Here is a 23,300-nt window from a genome sequence, read left to right on the forward strand (position 1 = left end):
CAGGTGTTGATGTGGGTAAAGACTGTAAGGTTTTGTTTTTGTTTTCTTTGAGTAGGAAAATAAAAATAGAGGAAATATTTATTTGAAATTGTTTATGGAGAAGGCCTATACCTATACTTTTTATATTTTGTAACTGTAGCTGAGTATCAGTCAATATTCCCTGTGATTCAAAAGCTTAGCCTTCAGATTGCTGTAAATCAGGGGTCGGCAACCTTTCTGATGATGAGTGCCATCTAAAATTTCCTCAGAAGTCAATGTGCCATATCAACCATTGCATTAGGAATAAATTTAATAACACTCTATATCAACAGTTACACACTACATAGAACAACTTTACAGAACTATATTTGCTCCCAGATGTTGGCAAAGTGCAGTATTGTATTTGTGTGTTTCCGCAGTGCTGATGCTGTGCTGAGAGGAAAGCTCCTGAAGCATTTAAAGTGTCGTAATATGGCAATTTCAACATCGCTTGAAAAAACTGTCAGCTAACAACGTCCCTCTCACCAGTAGGCTAAGTGATTTTTAGCCAATTACAAGTTGAATCTGGTAGTTGGGGTTGTTAGCTAAGATATCGTCATTAAGAAGTGAAGCAGCTAATGTGTCTATGCGAGCTAATTTGCGATGTGCACCGGTGGCCCAGCCATTTTTTTTTTTTAATGCACCTTCTCAGATTAATTCACTGTGTGTCATGCCATCAGTTAACCCCTCGTGTGCCAGCTGTGGCACGACTGCCCAGGGTTGCTGACTAGGGATGGGTATCGTTTAGGTTTCATCCGATACCGGTGCCGAATTGGTACTTTTGAAACGGTGCCGGTGCTCAAACCGGTGCTTAAAGAATGGAGAACACAAACTTTGTCCAAAAACCTCTTATGTTTTTATTTTTAGCAGTCTCTTTTTTTCTGGAAAATGATAAGCACCGTCCAGCCCCATGCACGGGGCGATCCGTGCTAACTTGCTAATGGAGATTTACCACACCCGCAGTAGATGTGCTCGGTGTGAGGTCTTACAGCAAGCTATCAAATACGGTGCATTTCTCTGCTTTTAAAAAAACGCTATGCATCGCCAGGTGTTTCATCAGATTCGAGCTGTTACCTCCTTTGCACAGTATCACCTTAAAGGACTTGTTGCAGGCTGCTGAGTTTGCATCTTTTGCTGTGAAGTACAGCCAGACTTTTGACCGCTTCGCCTTGGGCATTTTTAATCTGTAGCTCTGCTCTAAAAGAATGTACGTACCTGGGCCCGCCTACTATCCTTGGAAAGGTAAAATGATTGGCTAGAATCCAAAGTGTATCACAGCTCAGGGAAAAAAAAAGGCAATGAAATAAAGCACTGAAATGTGCGCTGCTTTTCGGTCTGGTTACTACCGTTTATGTCAGAACCGATACCGGTACCCATCCCTATTGCTGACTCCTGCTGTAAATGCTTCTTTTTTCTACTCTTTGATCTTTATGATGTCGCAGACAAGGATTTTTCCTAACATGGTGATCTTAGGCACACAGATCTGGCTGTTAACCGGTTAATTATGGGGCAGCCAATCAGATGATAGTTGATTTAAAACAAAAACAAAGCTATAATAAATTGTATTTGGAGAGCGTATGATCTAAGAGGATGCACAAAGGCACAGAATAAGTTAGATTGGTAAACTTACCTGTGAACATACAAGCTTTTCATAGAATAGCTTTAAGTAAATAATGCTTTAATCTCTAAGTATATCAGCCCTTTTTTACAACCACATCCTGTTTGATATCTAAGGCTCTGACTACTTTAGATGCTATTCCAGTGTGGAAGTGCACAGTGACAGTTGCAGAAGCATGCACATTTTGTGCCCTTTTGGTGTTTTTGTTTTTTTTTTTTTTGTTTTGGACAAGTATGTGCAGTCACAGCAAATTGGAGGGTAAGAGGATGTCCGCTTAGAGTCAGCACCTTGAATCCACCTTCTAATGATAACATCTAGATCAGTTGGATGGTGCTGTAAAAGTTCCACATTAGCATCCTATAACGCTAATGTGGCTTTCTGATCCCACTTTTATATCTGTTTAATGAATTTTTTAAAAACCAGAATGAGAAGTTTTTCATTTTGCCCCAGAGGTAACTCATCCGATACCTCAGCGCATTTGTCTCTGCCCTTGATTTCACCGTGTGAGCTCATTTGCTTTTGTCAGCCTGTCTGTCCTTGATTTGACCACAGGTTAGCCTCTATGTGTCTTTGTGCACAGAGTTCGTTCTCAGACACTGCAGGCCAAGCTTGTGTGTATTTGTGCGGGTGTTTTTGTCTGCCAACAGCAGCGGTCTGATCTTAGATCAATGCGTTTTACCACAGTAGCTGCATTCACACATTCCATTTCCATAAATGGGCAACAGTGCACAACGCAAATTACTGTCAGGCTGCAGGCTAGTTTAGTGTAATTACTCCCTTCTCCTTTTCTCTCCTCATAAAGCTATCCCTCTTCTCCTCTGCAGCTCACCTTCTCCTCCCCTTGTCATTTTGTCATTTCATTTCCTCCTTTTTTCCTGTTGAGTCATCTTTGCGTTTTTTCTCCGGTTATGCCATCCGTCACCTTCATCTGCGTTATGTCACTCCCACTTTTTTCTCATGATATTTCCTCATCTTTAATCTTCTCCCTTCTGTTTGTCTCTTCTCTTCTCCTACTTGGCATGCATTTCTTTCCCCCTCCTTCTCTTTGTTATTCTTCTCCTTTCCTCTCACCTTTCCTCCCCATCATTGCGCTTCTCTCTTTTTATTTGCCATTCATCACCCCCACTCTCCTCTTAGCAGTATTCTCTTCCTCGGTTTGCCAATCATTCTCTGTTCTCCTCCTGTCACTCCGTTTCTCCTCACATCCTGCCATCCATGTCCTCTCATCTCCTTTCCTTTCCTGACTCCACTTCTTCAATCTTCCATTTAATCAATTCATCATACCAGCTTTCCTTACTGCCCCCACACTTGAATTTTCCATCTTATTTTCCATTTCCATTTTCCTTCTAAATGTTTTCAGTTACTTGCCTAAATCGTCCGTAACAAATAAGTCAATTTTGCAGTAAAAATCAAAAGAAACTTTGTCTTTCCCTTCATCCCAGGCTGGCATCAACAAACATTTACTCTTTTGTTCAGAGACTTCCAGGGATCTCCATTTGTGTCAAGTTTAACTGAGTCTTGTTGACAAACCGCGTCCGTCAACTGACCAAAGCTTCTGGCCAGCTAAGAATTACTGATGCTTTCCTTCTAGCTTTGTTTTTGCACTTATCAACTATTAAAGAGAATGTGTCAACCTCCGCAGCCGCTAAATGCAACAACCAGCCATTTACTTTGTCCCCCTTTTAAGTGCTCAATGTTTAATGAAGCATATCACAGTCATTCTTTGTTTTTTTCCTTCTGCCAGAAGAATACCAAAACAAGACGTCTGATAGTTAAAATGAAACCAAGATCCGAATGATACTAAAAGACTGCAGAGTCGCAGTTCTGAGACACTTTAGAGTACGTGAGCTCGACAGTCATTCAGCTCCTTTCACATTCACAGTCTTTTGATCGATTGCCAGTGAAAATTGACTGAAGCAGCCTTAAAGAGTGAATGAAATACCAACTTCTTCAATATGTCAAAACAACACTTTAAAGGAAAGGTTTGGATGGGAACTCATTGAGGCATAATTTTAAACAAAAAGCTTTGTCATCCATAAAATTAAACTTACAGAAAAGTGTAATATTGTGTATATCGCACGGACTGTGTATAAAAGATGGATATTGCAAACAGAAGTGGCCTAAACCTTCTATTGGTTGTAAAAGAAATCCAGCTGTATAGAAGTCAATAAGAGAAGGGGAAACCTAAACCAAGGAGAACAAACACACTACTCACTTGTTTTTAATCCCTCAGTGAATTCCTAATTCTAATTAGCTTAGTGTTCCCGTGGCCAAGATTCAAGTCTTATTCAGCAAACCACAGGATATTTTTGCTATTATGATCCAATTTATGGTAAAATACACAAAAAGAGCAAAGTGAGAATTAGGGGCTGACCATCTTTTGATTGACAGGTTGTATTATCACATGACGGTCAGTTGATGCATTAGTCCAGACCTCGTCGTCTTTTAAATGCAGACTGTGGTGGGTCCTGTTTGTTCTGCTGAAACCACTCTGACCTTCTACGGCACGTCGTTCAGAAGATCTTTGAAGGTATCCCGCGCCTAGACATTATGAGCAGATGTTTATTTTGAGTTCCGAGCCATGGATTGGACTTGTTTTTCTTTCATATCCCACACATGTTCGATTGGATTGAAGTCTGGGGAATTTAAAGGCCAGAACAACAACCTGAAACCAAAGAATCCACTCCACCTGTCAGTAATTTTAATCTTGGACTCATATTTCATATTTTTTTGCTCCGATTAGTAAAACTTGTAGTTCTATCGTGGAGTTTGCCAGCCGCTGTATAGACAAAGACATCCACACACTTGTTACTCTGTTAGGATTTAGCTGTCATTGATCTGTGTTGCCCGTGATATTCCCCACAGCAGCAGATATAACTGTGGCATCTTATTGGTGGGTTTGAAGGGAGGGGGTGGGGGGTGGCAACTGGCTGTGAAACATGGCAAGAATTACCCAGACTGAGAAAAGAAAGGAAGGAAAAAATGAGGGGAAAAGAAATGGAGGGCGAATGTATCTCCTGCTCTGCTGTAAGAAAGGCTTAGCGGGAATGATTACTGGTGAAAGCTAAATTGGCAATGTGCCCTTTCTTGTCTTTTGTGCCTCTGGTTTTCTTGGCCTGTCCTCTTTTTTTTCTTCTGTTGCTTCCCTCTATGTTTTACTGTCTCAGTCTACCTCACTTTGTCACTCTGCTTCTCTTGTTTTTTTTTTTCACGTGTATTTTTCTTACTTCCATTGTCTGTTTTTTCCTTTTGTGGTCTTCTCTGCCCGGTCTGCTTGTTTTTCCTTTTGCCGTTTTTGCTCTGTCGTCATCATCTTCTTTGGCCCCTCGGTATCCCGATACCGTAAGCTCCAGTTTAGCAGATAACGTTTTTATATCAAAAAGTGTTGATGTTGTGAACAACAGTCATTTCACTTACAGGCCTATTGTGTTCTGCCGAAAGGTAAAAACATTTAATCAAAAGCAATTATTTGGGCTGGTCGGCTGCATTTAAAGACGTAAGCCTGTTATAGGGAGGGATGATGAGATCGAGCTGATGAGATCGAGCAGAGTAACTGGGCTGATTGTTCTTTTCTTGACGAGATGCCTTTTCTGTACACATTTACAGAGCAAAGGAACTCTTTATATTTGTATATTTTGGTACGAATGAAGACATCAGCCTCTCGCTTTCCTGCACGTGGTTTATTTTTTTTCTCTTTCCTCCATCACCTTTAAACTTCCTTTCTTTTCCGTCTTGCTTCCTATTCGCATCATCTCAGACCTTAAAGGGTCAACAAGGTTAACCCGATCTCTGTTATGGATCTGCCTCTCTCTTCTATATTTCTTACTCCGCTCTCTGTTTTGTATCCTGTTTTCTTTTCACCTTTTTTCTGTGAACTTACTCCATCTCCAGCTGACCTTATTCCTGCAGTGTAGTGCAGGTTGGGTCATGTTTATTTTAGTGGCTGTCTGTAGCTGAGACCCTTCACCCCTTACCTCACACCCCTGTCTCTTCTCATTCCTCTTCCCGATGCCACTTAAGCCTCCATTTATCTCTGGTTCTTGGTGTCTCTCTGCGGCTTTTTGCTGCTGTTTTGTCAGCCACTCCCCCTCTTTTTTTTTCTCTTTTTTTTAACTTCAGGTTTTAGCTTGACCCTTAATGCTTTTGTGTTTTCTGGTTAATCTCCAGCCTTGCTCTCTAGTCGTTAAGAGCACATATTGGTACTGAAAGGAACTATCTAATTTTTAAGCTTTTGAATTAAAATGACTGAAATTCCTTTATAAAAGAAGGCATGGCAGCATGCATATTTTCATACTATCATTTCATAGGTAATTGTATTTCAATCTGTAATGATGGTAGATTACAAATTACACATACCCCTCTTTTGTCTGATGGTTTTTTGACCTCTGGGCTCAAGTTTCCTACACCATGGAGTCTGTTTAAGGCAGATCTAATTCTGTTACAGAAATGACGCTGAATAATGAATTTAATATGTCGTGTTGAAGAGCTCATGATGAAGTATTCTTGGGCTATTGGCGTTCAATTAACAGGCTATTTTGAATTAACAGTGATGTAAAAGACTAAAAAGCAGCAAATCTTCACATCTGAGAGGCTTCAGCTTGTAAAATGGTTACTTTTATCCAATAAAGGACACATTTTTCTGTATATTACAGTTTTTCTTGATCACCTTGATGCAATTTTCACATGACGAATGTTTTTCTCTTTATTCTTAAAGCAGTTATCAAATCAGTAATGAACATTAGCATTTCAGATTCTCTTTGTATCCACTGCTATTACCCGACTAGAGATGTTTTGTCATTGTGTCGATGTACTTTTAATCTAAACCTCACAACTCACCAAAACAGTTTGTACTTTTGCCAGTCAGAACCGCAGAGCTCTCACTTACCGTAATGCTGTCCAGCATTGTGTTAGCGTTTTCAATCAAATCAGTTTGAACTCTTCTTTCAAATATGTATGAAAGACCAAGGCCAGTCAAACACTGAGAGCGGTGAAAGGGAAATTTCCCTTCACCTGAAAGCGAACACTAAACCTATGCTCAGAAGAAGAGAGAGTATGTGCTTCTGTAATTAAACATTACAGAAACACATACTCTCTCTGTGTCAGTCAGAGATGGATGCCATGACATCACTAATTTCACACGTGCATATACTGTACATATTCATGGTGTGACTATACTGTACAGTAGTTATGCTCCAAGTTTTCATTCTTGTGTCTGAACTCTCTTTACACAGCATTATTTCTATATTCTACTGCAGTACTCTTTTCAAAGTAAGTTTTTTTTAAAAAGTTTAAAAGGTGTCTAAGTCTTAAAAGTTATGGAAGGTTTTTATTCATTGGTCACAGCGTTGAAAGGATTGAATGACTTTGTATGTTTTGACATGTGGAAAAGGCTTTGATCATTTTAGTGCCTTTGGCACAGGTGAGTCTGTGTTAAGAGAAACTGTTTTGAGAACTGCATTAAGAGTGGTGAGAATCATATTCCTGATCAAATCTGTTGAGATAAACTGTAAATGGATGAAGACGGCATTCTGCACAATTTAGATTCATGTTTGGGTTCATCATTACACAGAATTGGCCAAAGTAACAGAAACCAGCAGCTATTTTTGAGTGAATGTCTGGAGGGAAAACAGAATGTTTTATGGCTCAGTTGACTTCATCCACCTGTCATCATTTACATGTGCAACTGAATAAAAAAAAGCACTTAAAAACCTAAATTAAAACTCAATCATATCTGATGGGTTTGAGATTTTTGGCAAATGTAGTCCATCGTTTGCTCTCCACATACTGTGTTTACCTGTATGCAGCCAAAGCTACTTAAACATGGTTTGCCAATAAAATGTGTACTACGAGTGGACGCCAAAGGAACACCAGAAAGCTTCCAGTACCAAATATCTTGTCAATTGCCAACAGATTCTGAAAACGTTTGTAGAGAAGTGAAGTCTCCTGGTTTCTTAGCTTGTTTTAAGTATAGATTTTAATTAATTTGATGTTAATTAGTTTTTTATTAAAATTATTAATATTTCAGGTTCAGGTTTATCCGTCCGTCCATCCATTCGTTTATCCATCCACTTTTTGTACATTTGTGGAAAAAATTGGATTTCCCTGGTCCCGTGATACCAAAGCTTTCCAGAGCCAAATCTCTCAGGCGTGTCTTTGTCTGCCCTAGGGCTTCCTCCCAGTGGGACATGCCCAGACATCTAACCTAGAAGGCACCCAGGAGGCATCCTGGTCAGATACCTGAAGCACATGAACTGGCTCTTTTCAATGTATAGGATTAGCGGCTCCCCTCTAAGTCAGCCCCTCTCCCTGTCTCCAAGGCCGAGCCCAGCCACCCTTGAGAGGAAGCTCATTTCCGCCGCTTGTATCTGCAATCTCATTCTTTTGGTTACCATCCCAAGCTCATGACTATAAGTGAGGGCAGGAAGGCATATCAACTGAGAATGAAATTGCTGGGATGTAAGTTAGTGACTCAAAGTCTAAGAGCTTTGTCTAAGTTGGAAAAGCGTAGAGTGTCCTCTTCTATTTATTACGGTGTGTTCAGTGAAAGTTGGGCATCTGAATGTTAAAATGTTATCATCTTTGGTGAGTGTTAGAGCTGCATGTATTTGTGCATTTATTTTTGTTATTGGAAGTCGGTTTCTATAAATCTGGAAGTGCCTTGCATGATTTTTTTGACACGTTCTAGTGTTTTCTGAGGTGCATAATGTGATGCGTTTCATTAGAGAACATCATAAGCTGTCGATTTACATCTCACGGACTTTAACCACATTCACTTTACTTCTGCTATTCTCCTGTTTATCTGCCTCTATTTCATTTTTCCCCATCTCTCAGCTTGAACCCCCCCCCCACCCTTCTCTTTTAGCTTGATTAACTTCCTGTTCACTCACTCTCATTCCCCCTGAAGTCTCTGATTTCATCTCTGTTCTTCTCTTACTGTTGTGCACTTTGTAAATCTGCTCCTCCATCAATTCCTCTTCTTTCTTCTCAATCAAAGAGCTGCTAGCTGCTCCACACATGCACAAAGAGATACACGTCAACATGCAAAACAAGCATGAAAAATAGTTGGTTTCAAAGAGTAAAACTTGAGACAAGATGGCAAGCAGACAGCGGCTGACGGTTAACACCACATCCACATGAAAACATAACAGCACTCAGACTAACTCAAATGGGAACATGCACATAAACACAGAAAATCAGACACCTAATCATAAATTTACACACAAATAGTCATGCACAGGACAATTGCATGACAATCTGTTTCGTCCCCTCGTTCTCATTCTTTCTCACTCTTGCTCTCTTTTTCTCTCCGTCTTTTTTTGCTCACGCATTCAATTTAGTTCGATTTACCATCCTGTCAGGCCTGTGATGCCCTCATTTCAGGCTAGCTATGTAAATATTATTGTTGAATCTAGGATGAGATGCAGTTCCCCGGCGAATCTCCTGCTGCTGTTTCTCCCAACAGTCTGTCACATGGGCCGACGTATAATCTATCACACTGACAAGCTATACCCCCTCCCACCAGCCCCTGCACCGGCGTCTCTTTCCTCCTCAACTTGATGCCAGCTGGGAGGGAGCAGACATGTCAGCACCTAGCTAATGCACCTGTAGATTTTCTCATTCCTAATTTAGGATTTTTGCAATCTGTCTTCTCCTTTTATTCCCCCAAGAGAGATTCTCTCAGTCTGGGATATTTTGCTCTGCTGATGTGCACTCATGTGTGGGATTATGTGCCTCAGGTTTGCAAAGCCTGGTCTTTATTTTAAGAGTGTGATTGTTTTTAATGCTATGTGTGCTTGAGTTTGGAAATGTGTGTCTAATGAATCTAGCTGAGATCAGATCTCAGGCTCAAAGGGAGAGAGTTCCGCAATCTGGGGGCCACACTTCCAAAAGCTTTGTCGCCTTTTGTTTTCAGCCTCATGTGTTGGACAGCAAGCAAGCCCTGGTCACATGACCTCAGGGACCTGCTGGGAATGTATGGATGTAATAGTTCACTTATATATGTTGGTGCTTGTCCATGCAGAGCCCTGAAAGTCAAGGTCAAAACCTTAAACTGGATTCTGAATTTAACGGGGAGCCAGTGCAGCTGAATCAGCAGACATGGGAAAACTTGGAGGACTTGGTCAGAAGCTTTGCAGCAGCGTTCTGAACAACTTGCAGATGCTCCAAAGAGGCTTTACATAAACAAGTAAACAAAGAATTACAATAGTCCAGACGAGATGAAACAAATGCATGAATGACAATTTCTAATTCGGAGCGCGATACAATGGGACTCAGCTTAGCAATGTTTCTCAAGTGATAAAAACAGGAGCAAACCAAAGATTTTACATGGGCATCCAAAGTCAGAGCTGAGTCAATACTAACACCAAGGCTCCTGATAGACGGTTTTGCAAATGTAGCAAGTGGACCCAAGTTTTCCATAACACTAGGTACAAAATTTTTAGGAGCACAAACAAGAACTTCAGTCATTCTCCTCATTTAGTTGAAGAAAGTTTCCAGCCATCCAACATCTAATGGAGTCTATGCAGGAACTGGTGTATCATTGAAATTTGGTTGGCTTTTAATGAAAACTTGTGTTTAAAGCTGATGTCTACAGCAAAAATGTAAACACTGGCATATTTAAATATGTTTGGTACAATAATTATTTAAAAACGGCAGATTGTCTCCCAGTAGCAGGAGGTGCAGCAGACCAACCTGTGTGAATCCTTCTCTCTCATCAGAACAGAAAAAAATAAAATCACCGAAGCGTTTGTTGCTCGTTGCTCCCCTTGCGTCGTTCCTTAGTGGCTCTTGTGCTGGGATCACCAGATATAGTTCTGTGTATTTGGACAGGTGCACGCTGGACAGCCCTAAGCCTGCTGTTTTTCTTTTTTTTTTTTTTTTTTTTTTTTTAATTTCAGTATGAACTAACAAGATTAAAATGATTTATTATGCTGCCAATACCAGCTTTTCATGTTTATTTATAATTCATTTGGGTTAATAAGGCTGCATGTAGAGTTCACTCAGTGCACTATAGCTGTTTTAATTAATCTAGAGATGACGTGCAGTAGTTTTCGCCCCCCCTGTGATCAATCGCGACCAAGACTCTTTGTGGTTGACTACAGCCTCTGTTACTTAGTGAGATTTAGAAGTGCTGGAAGGTAGGTTTCTTTAGCCGTTTAACCCGACTTTTAGTTTTCATTCATGCTGAGCTAATCTAATCCACTGTTGGACATGGCTTCATGTTTAACATACACATATTGATATCACATGTTTCATTTAGCCCATTGCAAGGAAATGTTTTTTCTTTTAAGTAATATATTGGTTTAATCTCATCTCTCTAGGTTTGCATCCCTTGACAGATTGTAAAGTCGTGTGCGCGTGTGTGTGCGTGCATACGTGCTAAGAAAGGGCCTCTATTGATGTCATCTGCTCAGAAAATGGTTCCAGGAACTGAGAGCAATGAGAAAATGGGGAGAAAGCTGATTGAGTTCCAAAGTCAGTCAGAGCAGGAACAAATTAGGGTACATTAATGTTGGAAATGTCATTTTTGAAAGCTCAATTTATTTGTAATATTTGTAATTTTTCTTTTCAAATCCATTTTTGTCACGTAAATAAATAAACATATTCAACGATTAAAATGCTGCAAATTCTTTACAGCATGAATATCTGGAATATATATGAGTGTGTAATTGCATAGCACTACCTCTAATCCATGTGTGTTTGCATGTGTCTGTGTGTGCGTGTGTGCATGTGTGTGCATGTGTGCGCATGTGTGCTTGCCATGTGCACCACTAAGGGACATGAGTACATTAAGATAATGTATCTTTCCTGACCTCATCTCTTTCTAGCCCAGCCCTGGCTGTGATCAATAACCTGCTGTGTGTTTGGTCTTTTTGTTTTTAATTATATATATTTGTGCGTCACCAGCACGGTTACAACAGCTACGTGTGCGTCTACTTGCCAGGTCGTTGTCATGCCAATCACAATGTGTTGAATAGATGAGCAGAACTTCCCATTTGTTTTAATGGGGCCTGTCTGTTTAGCAGCCGCTCGTTCTGTTTGTTTTCTTAGATTTCAATTAGAAGACAACACCTCAGGACTTGCAGTGGTGCAACTACACACGCATAAGCACACTTGCGCACACGTTATTGATAAAACGCCTCTCGGATAGAAATAAAGGAGCACAGATTACGTGCTTTCTTCCCTTCTATCTGTATATGAATCTATATGCATTGTGTGTGTTGCAGCTGAGTGATTGCATTCCTGTCTGCTATCAATCAGACGCAACGCAGCGTGTACTAATTACAGTGTTGTATGATGATTTATAAGCAAAGCAGCAGCAGCTTAGTCACAAACTGCACTGTCAAGCACCACATGTATTTGTGTGTGTGTTTTCCTTGTCACCATTTAAGACCATTTTCAACATGGTGATTAACCTTTTCTTTTACTGTGAATATACAAACCATAACACAGCATTTGTGCTAACAGCTGTATCCTTTTAAGTTTGTGGCCACGTGCACAAACACAGAATAGATCACGTGCAATTTTTGTCATTAGGAGGCAAACTTGGAGTCAAATTACAGAATTTAACACTTGATCACAGTTAACAGCACTTTCTCTGCTATTCTACTCCTTTGTCTCCCCTATTCATTACCTGGAGTGGTGCCTAATTAACACTGAGCGAAAAATGTTTATCTAGGAACAGAAGATTAGCAGTTCTGCACCAAGGGCGTATTATTCAACGGTATAGAGGTATATACCTCTGAATATACTGCATGAATATCCCTTCTAACAAAAGACTATACGTCCTCTCAAATGCTTTCATTGCATTAGCTAATGTCGATTATAAAATGGAAATTACCCCTTCTGTGAACACATCTGCAGGAACACAGGTTTTACAGGAAATTCTTATGTTAATTCAATTATCATGTGTTGATTTAATTTTCAGTGAGAGCCATTTATGGTTTTGATTCTCCAGCTGAAACACCAGCAGCGTGTGCATCTTATATCACTGTTCTTGATCATGTCTGCTGAGCAGCTGTTTTGCAAAGAAGAACAAGTTCTGTGTTTTTGATCAGCGATTCTGCCAAATGGGAAGTTCTGCTTACTCTGGCCTCACGCCGCCATTCGTTAGTGTTTTGAGTCACTCCTTTAACACCAGGGGAGCAGACTTTAAATTGCAACAATAAGCCTGTCTGCATAGCCATAGTCAACACTGCTGATATGCATCAAAGTTATTTAATCTTTCGCAAACTCTTTTGAGGTAATTTGAGTGCTATAGGAGTTCAGGTCAGAACATTTCACGTCTCATCTGGGGAATGAGAGCGAGTCTTGTTTGTTCTAAATTTAAATGCTTTGCCAAAATTGGATGTAAAAGAGAGATGCGTTTGAGTAAATGCTTACATTGGAACAAGCCATAGTTCAGCTGGAGACAGGAAAGAAGGATTGAAGCTGTATGAAGGCCAATATAACAATGTTTGCTTTTGCCTCTAATCAGACAAGACACTTAATTAAAATACAGTTTTACACATGTGACTTGAATATCGGTCTGGTTTGGGTGTTAAGGCCCTGAGTGAAAACCAGTTCTTTCTTTTCTGGGATATGTTATTTTTGTTTAGATTTTTTTTTTAACCTGACTGCTTTGCTGGGGGTCTGTTTGCTGCATGTCTTCCCATGTAGATTATTCAGTGCAGTGACTTGCAGAAAAATCTTTCTGAAACCCATTTTTGAAATGTGGAAAGTTATACTGTGAACTATACTGTGAACTGTTTCAGACTCATTTTATAATCCATTTTCTAAAGGTTTCACTGTAGGGAAAAATGACTCTGCTGACGTTTTTTAGAAACTATATTCACCTCTTTCTGCTGAGTTCACAGTTGTGGCTTTTTATCAGGCTTCATGGTTATCATCACTTTCTTGGCCTTATCAATGCCAAGCACGAGCACACCAAAAGTTTCTGCTGGTGTTAATATCTGTTTTGTTATGAAGTGCTATAAAGATTGGTTTTCTTAATGGTTTGCCCAGTAAATGGGTTTGACTGGTAAACAGGTTCAAAGTAAAATTTGCAAAGACCAGAGAGCTTAAAAACACAGTTTGACGCCACAAATAGTGGAGACGTTTTTGATCATCGTCAGCACCATCTTTGCCATCAACGGCTACATTTTGATGACGTTTGGTAATCTTCAGGTCTGTTTTCATTTAAGCAGCTGCAATGGAGCAGTTGTGGTGAAATTAACTTGTTCAGAGGTTTGCATCTAGCTCCACTGGCTCAGAAAGCTTCTGGATGTGACAGTGCTCTTGCCAGGGTGGCTGGTTTTCATTCTGAGCTGCAAAACGCTGTATGTCAAGCATTGTCATCATCAAACCTACTCAGATTAAACAAACAAGTAGCGCAAATGTCAAGCATACCAAATCATCTGAAAACTCAATATTAAAAATTCTTCCTAAAGTTCAAAGACCAGACGTCGTTTGAAATGCAAATAACTAAGTTAATGTTTAGTGGAAGTGGTCATATTTCTGCTACTTTAACCACCAAGGCATCGGCAGTCTTTATGATGTTTCATTCATAGTCACATCAGGTGAAATATTCAAAATTACTGTGATCTTGTTGCCTTTGAAATGTTTGATTGAAAATCGGAGACCAGGTCTGCAACCACTCGCAGTCGTTACTATCTTCAAAGTGAATTTGATTCATCAAGATGGTGATTAAATTGCAATAAGACAATCAGTCTATTAGTGATCTAGCATCCATCCATCCATTCACTTCCGCTTATCCTTTTCAGGGTCGCGGGGGGCGCTGGAGCCTATCCCAGCTGTCATGGGGCGAGAGGCGGGGTACACCCTGGACAGGTCGCCAGTCTGTCGCAGGGCTAACACACAGGGACAAACAACCATTCGCACTCACATTCATTTTCACATTCACACCTAGTGACAATTTGGGTTATCCAATTAACCTATCCCCACAAGCTGCATGTCTTTGGACGGTGGGAGGAAGCCAGAGTACCCGGAGAGAACCCACGCAAACACGGGGAGAACATGCAAACTCCACACAGAAAGACCCCGGCCTGATGTTGGAATTGAACTCAGGTCCTTCTTGCTGTGCGGCAACAGTGCTAACCACCATGCCACCGTGCTGTGATCTAGCATTTTATAATTAAATCTTTGTTCCAGATCTGTTACGATCTATATGTACAGTAAGTGACATTAACTTCATGCATCCAGTTTCTGGCCAGAACCTCACAGAATTTCAGAAAGTCCTCCACAAATAATGATCTAGGTGCTGCAGGATGGTGATACAACTGCAAAATTACATAGGTTATCAGCAGCCTTGCTTTTATATAGGAACAGAGCCCAACCAGATGGCAACCAATTGACTCGAATTCCCAGTTGCAAAGGGGTGCATTGTATACGAGTTGCGCTCATCTGCACAGATTGACTGAGATTGATTGCAACATGTTGACAATCTGTCTGTGTTCATATACAGTTTTAGACTGCAAAACCTGAAGTCGCTCCAAGTCGGACTGCTGTTGCTTTGAAACAGTTTGCCTCCTACCACTTGGCTGGTGGTCACCTGTTTCCAACAGCAAAAGGAAGTTTCAGTGCAATCACCAGTTGGTGGTAAGGAGCTTCCCATCCTATTTGTACTCTTGAATGTGGGTAAGAGGAGGTATAAAGACTAAAGTTATGGTTCAGTCACACAAATCTGACACTGTCTTTATTCCTAATACCGATGTAATTTCCCATTCCTAACCTTTGGTTGGTTTCATACTGTACACTGCAGGCGTAGTTCACTGACTGTGCGAATATGAATGACATAATGGGTAATGCGCTGTTGACATTGTTGGTATGAAATGAACAAATTAGTTCCTGCTTAGCATTTAGACATGCCATCTGCTTTTCTAAATAGTATCAGGCCATGCTCAATTGATTTCCATAGAAGCGAGACAGGGCCGGCAGTGCACTAAGTGCGCTGAAGGTTGTGTGTTAAGGCACCGATTCTCATTACATTGAATGCAGCGGCATACTTTTACAAGCCAAAATATCACAATAAAACTAATTACTTGCTTGGAAATGTCACACAAAGGCTTGTTTGTCCATACAAGAGCAGGAGTGAAATTTAAAAAGCTGCCACCTAGAAGAGCAAATTGCAACTGCTCTGAAGGTGCTGTGGTAATTAAGTATCAGGGTTTTTAAATGGACAAATTATCATATAAAATACATTTTGACCTTTTATTTATTCTGAAAAGCTTGATTGAACATGGGTGGTTTTTCACTGTGGCTAAAAACACATTTAACACATTCACACTAGGGCTGGGACAACGCGTCGACGTAATCGATTACGTCGACGCAAAAAATACGTCGACGTAAAAAAATCTGCGTCGATGCGTCGTCACTTTCAAAAAAAGACATGGCGGCAGCGAGTAGCGAAATCATGAGTGAGGCAGTTGCAGTCAACTTAAATCACTCCACCCGAACACGCAGTTCTACAGTATGGGGATATTTTAACAGAAAAGGAAGTGATTCAGTCGTCTGCCGGCTTTGTGAGGTGGAAATGGCCTATCATAAAAGCACGACGGCTATGCACCAGCACCTCAAACGACTGCATCCAGGAGCAGCTTCTGCAAAGGACAAACCACCGTAAGTTTTCAACTTTTTTACTAACGCTAGTTTTTACCCGTTAATTCATCCAGACCCCCCCGCCCCACGTAGACGTACACTCACTCATAGACACAGAGATAAACACCCAACCTCCGTAAATGCAAAACTAATTTAAGCTGCTTAGCAGTAACATACAGCAGCTGCTGTTTAGTTGTTGTTGTTTTGTTTGTGGCCCATGCTGGCAAAATGAGTCGGAATGCACGCAGGCTGATTATCAGAATCGGCGAAAGACAAAAATGTGAGACAGCGAATTGGCCGCAGGAGAAATGTTAACAAGGATAATGCACCACCTGCTAAACGTAGCCGTCGTGGACACTATTACAACATTGTTAAAGTGCTTGCAAAAGCAAAATGACAATGAACTCTTGATTTGTCAAATTTAATGTGTTTCATCCTATTTGAACGCTGTTTTTATACATAATGCTTCTCCAGCTTGATCTTATAGGTCAAAGTTATGCCATCTAATGACTAGAAAGCAGTGCACCAGTAAAGGTGCCATCAGCTATGGCTATTTAAACGTTATCTTTTCCAGCCATCATGATTACTGCATATCATATGTTCAACATTGGGGATTATCATTAACCTCTTACTGTTATGCTATGAAAGCACATGGCATAACAGTATGTGTGTATCTATCTATCTAGCTCAACCAGATCCTTATCAAATTATTTTGATATTATGCTTTCCATATAATTATTTAGTAATTATTCGAATTCATCTGTGTGCTGTGTGTGATTTATGATTTCAGGAATAAACAGAAAAGTCTGGAGGACTACTGTCAGAGAAGAAGTACACCATGCACCCCCCAGGAGGTGGCTGTACTTACTGAGAGCGTCTTAGCTATGATTTTAAAAGACAAGAGACCACTTGCTGTGGGTGAGGGATTCAAAGAAATGCTGACCACTTTCCAACCAGGTTACACTCTGCTGTCTAAGCGTCATTTTACAAGCATGATGGAGAGAAAGTATGAAACTTCAGTGGAGAAACTAAGCAATGAACTAAAAAAAGCCACATCCAAAATCTCCCTTACCACTGATGCTTGGACAAGTCTGGTCACAGAGTCCTACTTAGGGGTAATTTGTCATTTCATTATTTGTTCAAAGACGCCATTGCTGCTGTTTGTATATTATTAATTTTTTGCTATGATTTCCTTTGTTATATTTGTTTTGCAAAACATTTAATTTTTTGTTAAAAACAGAAGATTGCAGCACAATGTTATTGTGGATTTTATTTTGTGAATGAACAGCACTTTTTGGCAGAAAGCAAAGTGAATGTTACATTTTGTTTGTTTAAAGACACCATTGTTGCTATTTATTTGAAATGTTTTGTTAACTTTTCCTTAATTTTATATATGTTTGCACATTTCATTTCTTGTTAAATGCTATCTCTATTGTATTGATTGTACGACCTCTACAACTTTATTTTGCAATTGTTTTTTTATTAAAAGGTCTTCAAATGAATAAATTTGTGTTTTTCATTTATATACATAAATTAGTAAATGTGAAATTGCTATACAAGTCAAATAATGGGGGAAAAAATCATTAATCGAATCGAATCGAAATCGAATCGGTTTGAAAAATGACTCGTTAGATTAATCGATGCATCGAAAAATTAATCGCTAGATTCATCGATTAGGAAAATAATCGTTTTGCCCAGCCCTAATTCACACCTGCAAGCCCTGCCGCAGTGTGATAGTATAATTATGTGGTAATAACACATAAAAAGTGAGTCTGTACCTGCAGAATTGATAGTTGTTTCGTACATGATCCACTTTCTGAAGCGCAGTAAAAACAAAAGAACAAAAGAATCATTCAGATTTTGTAGAGCTGTTTTTAAGGCTGCCGCAATTCTGACATTAGCTCAAGTACCCACAAGTATGCGAGTACTTGAGAAAACAGTTTTGTTTAGTTTTTATACCATTAACAGATCATGTGACAAACATGTTGTTTCCATACTGCAGCTCTTAAACAATAGGCAGTTTGTCTCCAGCACTGAATGGACTCCAAAACAAGTGCATTGTTTGCAAAAGGTCACTTCACCCAAATAACTGGAGAGTTGTATCCTTTCACAGTAGTAGTTACAATATAGTTACATATATATTTATTGTTATTACATCATTGTAACCGGTTTGAGATGAATTAATCTTTGTGACATGTTGGATGAAACCAAATGAAGATACACACTGTGGTCATAAGGGGATGATACTGTTCGCAGTACTGTGATAAATTAAATAAAACATTTTTTTATGTGATATAAAAGTTTCATATTGTGATATTACTGATATAGCAATACCGTGCATTTATTTTCCTACAGCGAAACAAGCCCAGGCATGTCTGAGAGGAGGAGCTGCATGTCAGCCTCTGATGAAGTGTCAGTAAAAAGGAACTTACTCAAACAACTTCCAGTGAAACACAGTCAGTTAGAAAATGTGCCAGAAAACTGTTCCAGCTATAGGTGCAAACTATAAACTTGTTTCACCACTTGAGACAAAAAACACCGAGTACACAGACCAGGAAGCCACGGAGGAGACTGGAGAAGCTGGTGATGTGTGACCCAAAAGTAAACAAATGACTCAACTGAGCATGGGTGGGGCACTCGCTAGTTACACTCCTTATAACAGGAAGACTAAATGGTGGGTGGAAATTACTGATGCAGTTACATGGTGGAAAGGCAGCATCTGGTTAAAGACCTTGACTGAAGATACAGCATCCAAAGTGTAAAATATTTGTATTATGTGCCAATACAGTGGAACCCCAACTTACGAAATTAAAAAATGGTAAATGGGTTTCAGAAAGATTTTTCTGCAAGTCACTGCACTGAATAATCTACATGGGAAGACATGCAGCAAACAGACCCCCAGCAAAGCAGTCAGGTTAAAAAAAAAATCTAAACAAAGTCTTTCGTAAGTCAAAATTTTCGTAAGTCGAAGCACCTTTTTCCATCGCCTTTTGAGTGAGGCGATAATGGCTGAAGACACGCTAAAACTAAAATTTACATTTACGTTAATTAATGTACGGGCATTTTCGTTATGCGGGCATTTTGCCGTACCATGGGCAGAAATATTGCCGTTAAGTGCCTTTGTAACTTGAATTTTTCGTTAAATGGGGTCTTCATAAGCCGCGGTTCCACTGTATCATTCTGCTCCAGAGGAGGCAGAAGGTTAAGTTACATTTTTGTTAAAGTGTTAAGCAGTTAGGGCTGCTCGATTATGGCAAAAATGATAATCACGATTATTTTCACTGAAATTGAGATCGTGATTATTTGACGATATTTATTTAACCCTTTAAGACCTACCATAGAACCAAGTCCGCCAGAGCTTATATTATTTTTTTACATGTTGTAGTGCCATTTGTGGGAGCATTTCAAGTTGCTATACAACTGTTATAGCCCATATTTTAATAATATGTATGCATTAAGTCCATAGTAACTACATTAATTGCAAAAAAGTGCAATAAACTACAAAAAAATTGAAAATTGTTTTTGTTTTTTAACATATATTTCTACTTGGAGAAATTTAAGAGGTTTATCCCTCAAAACTTTAAATACAAAAAAGTTTATTTTGAGTGTCTTCATAGTTTTATTTTGGAGATACAGCAATTTTTATATACTGCAGGAAAAACAAAAACAATCCTATGATGCAAATTTGCAAAGAAAACAGCAGGTGCATCAAAATAAACTATTTCCAGCAGTGCAATTCGAGTTCTAAGCATCCCAGAAACTATTCAGAAAAGTCAAACATGACCAGTATAGGCTTTTAAGGCCTACAAGTAAAAAAAACTACATTTTCCGCAAAAATGACATCACTTCCGGTTTCGGGCAGGAAATGGCGGACATGTGATAGTTAGCGGTGACGTCTGTTTCAATGTGCGAAGTGTTACGAACAGCTGATCGGATCGGCAAAGCCTGTTTCTGGAATATTATGTTTTTGTCCCTGCAAGCGCTTTTTATGCAATTTATGTGGAAGGAAACCGTGACCGAGGACAAGCTGATGGCATAAGATGTAAGTTTCATATGCAAAACAAATTATTGCGCTAGCTTACACGGTTCATGTTCTACAGGGATTTAAAAATAGTTACACAAAACAGAGCGTGCTGCTCTGACCGGCTTTAAAGGGTTAACAATAACAATGTATTGAATAATGACTTTAAAAAATAATATAAAATAGTGTGCAACACCACTGAAGTTTTTTTTACCTCTCTTTTCAACCAATGGCAGTCACTCTCCTCTCCAAATAACTTCTGCTTAGCTTTCCGAGCTTCCCTCGGGTCCTCTTAATCAGCGGTCTCCAACCTTTTTTGCGCCATGGATGGTTTATGCCCGACAATATTTTCACGGACCGGTCTTTAAGGTGTCGCGGATAAATGAGGGAGGGGGGGGCTAATAATCGGCTCAGTCATTTTTAATGATCGTTGAAAGCCCAGATCGTAATCGTGATTAAAATTCGATTAATTGAGCAGCCCTATAAGCAGTTGTGTTATATTTAAAATTTCCAGGAAAAACACTATCTAGGCTACTTTTATGCTTACACTGGGCTTATGCTCTGTCACTACTATTGCAGTATAATGCTGATGCTGCTGGCATCTTGTAGCTGTAGATTCACACTTTGTATTAGGTAGCCTGTCATCAGTGACAGTAACTCATTGGAAAGGAAGGATGGAAAATGCCCTTATTTTTTTCATGCAATAACAAACTGCATGCAGGCTGCTGCCTGCAAACTGCAAGCTGCGATCACTGATAAAACCTTCAGGTTTTTTCCTGTATTGTCACGAATATCATTATCTCAGATTCCCTTGAAATGTTGGGAAATAGCTTTGAGGCTATATTGTCCACCCTTAGTGTGGGAGGATGCTCAACAGAGACCCAAAGTGTCTGTTACATCATCAGCAGCAGCCTAAGCTGCTGATACAAGGTAGGATGGATCTATGCTTTCATGTTGTTTACACCAAATTCTGACTCTATCATCCGAATGCAGCAGAAATCAAGACTTTGCAGACCTGAAAATGTTTTTCCAATCCTCTATTTTTTCATTTTTGGTGAGCCTCTGCCATCTCAAATACCATGTAATTGGCTTATTAGATAGCTGTGTTAACAAGTAGTTGAAAAGGTGTACCTATTAAAGTTAGTGAGTGTACATTGTTACCTTAGTAGTAGCTAAGATCAAAGAGGGCGATGTGCTCACAGATTGTCCTCAGCTTGACCCTTGAGTTTGCCTTATAATGAAAAACCACAAAAATGGTTAATATTCGTGGTAAATTGATGCAAAATCATAGAGTAGCAGCCGTGCTGCTGACAACCATCCATTTTCTACCCATTCCCTTTTAGTTTGAATATGTGAGTGGCACCTGTTATAGACTGTACCCTCTCCAGTGCGTAGCCTGTCTCTCGGCCAAAGTCTGGGACAAGCTCGAGACATCTACCATCCTGAAAATGGATGGATGTCAGCTGCCTGTAGATACTGCAGCAGAGTTCCTTTATGTTATGAAAAAGTTAAACTTGTCAAATCTGCAGAGTGCTTTTCTTTACATTAAGTGGCACTGAGCTCAGAATATGACTAAAGCTAAGTCTTTCCAGCCACCTCTTGGCTGCATCTAATTGACTTGAAAGTTTAAAAAGGCACTGGCAGTTTGACAAAAGCATGCCCTCACCAATTACCATCAAATTACCTTAGAGCAAAGCACTCAACTCTCTGCAGCTGGGTAGAAGGAAGCTGTGGTCGCAGTGGGCAGCATCCAGGTGTGAAGTGGATGTTAGATTGAATAAGAAAGCTTGGCTGAAAATGGGCAAAGATGCACGGCAAATCCTTTGTGGAGTAATTACAGATAAATAATTCACGGTAAATAATTGAGACATCAATTTACTTCTCATCTGAGCAAATCTCCTGCCAGTTGAACCGTGGAAGAGAAGCCAGCACTTACACTCGCTAAGAACTATAAGGCGGATCAGGACATAATGGACGGGCAGTGGAGCAACTCTGCCCGGGCTATCAAACCTTGCCAGACTCATCTGACAGGTGGGCGCATATGTCATTCCTCCGCAGAGCCCCGGCCATCACAGGTGCGTTTGTTTTCTGCCAGACAACTGCCCTCTAGGGTGGATATTTAATTGTAGCCTCGAGCCAGTGTTGGCGCCGGTTGAGATAGTCGAGGGTCATGCAGGTCGATGAGGCCAGTGTGGCTTCTGACAAACACACATGACCAGACACAGACATACTAATCTGTGTATACACACACATCTGTGTATTTATCTGCTTTAGAAAAGCACACAACCACATACAGTAGAGGCACGTAACACAACTTGGCACACACACACCAGCTGGGAGGTTGTGACAGGTCACAGAAGAGCCATTTATCATATGCTACGATAAGAGAGAGGAGTAATAGGGAAATAAAAAGGTGGTGCGGGATGAACAGAAAACAGAAGAAACTGATGGAGAACCCTGCTAAATGTGGATAGAAATTCAGCAAGAAAACAAAGATGGAGGTACCGATAGGAAAGGGGTAGAAGAAACGAGGAGATTGGGAGCAGAAAGACTAGAGTGTGCACAGGTAAAGAGCAGGAGAGTCACAGAGTGAAAGAGGACCTGCAGTAAAGAGAGAGCAGGTGGACAAAAAAGCTCAAATGAGAAAAAGACTGTGTGAATGATTATTGTTAGACGCACACGATGACAGATAAACAGTGTTGTCTCACTTTACTGTGAGGGACATTTCTGCACAGAGCTGTCAATAGGAGACTTGCTTAATATAGTACATAAAGAAGGTAGTGTACCTCACACACAGTTGGCTCCCAGCCCTGCATCTTGTGTGCTGCTGTTGTTGGTGGAGATGTGGCGACATCTAATAACAGGGATGTTATGCTTCTTTGTTGAGATAAGCTTTACTCTACTGTTGGTCCTCTTGGACAGAAAGCTGAGCTACTTTCTTTATTTACTAGAGAGCAGAAAATAAAACTCAACAGGAAAAAAGAAATCACAAGATAATGGTAAGGGCAGGGAGAGATGGGGATGGGAAGAGCCATGTATGATATTTAA

At 40.1% G+C, this 23,300-nt stretch overlaps 1 protein-coding gene across 2 annotated transcripts in view; it reads left to right on the top strand.

Moving 5' to 3' along the window:
- The window catches only part of LOC113015240 (nectin-1-like), a 135,904-nt gene that overhangs the window by 20,059 nt on the left and 92,545 nt on the right, over positions 1–23,300 (top strand). Inside the window, exon 1 of one of the 2 annotated variants that reach the window (XM_026157191.1) lies at positions 21,288–22,283. The exons of the other annotated variant lie outside the window; for it this stretch is intronic. Coding sequence (XP_026012976.1) covers positions 22,223–22,283 — 61 coding nt within the window. The 5' untranslated portion in view covers positions 21,288–22,222. Of the gene's footprint in view, positions 1–21,287; positions 22,284–23,300 lie in introns of those variants that run through there. 2 annotated transcript variants of the gene reach the window in all.

Source organism: Astatotilapia calliptera, chromosome 22, assembly GCF_900246225.1.
Source record: "Astatotilapia calliptera chromosome 22, fAstCal1.2, whole genome shotgun sequence".
NCBI lineage: Eukaryota > Metazoa > Chordata > Actinopteri > Cichliformes > Cichlidae > Astatotilapia > Astatotilapia calliptera.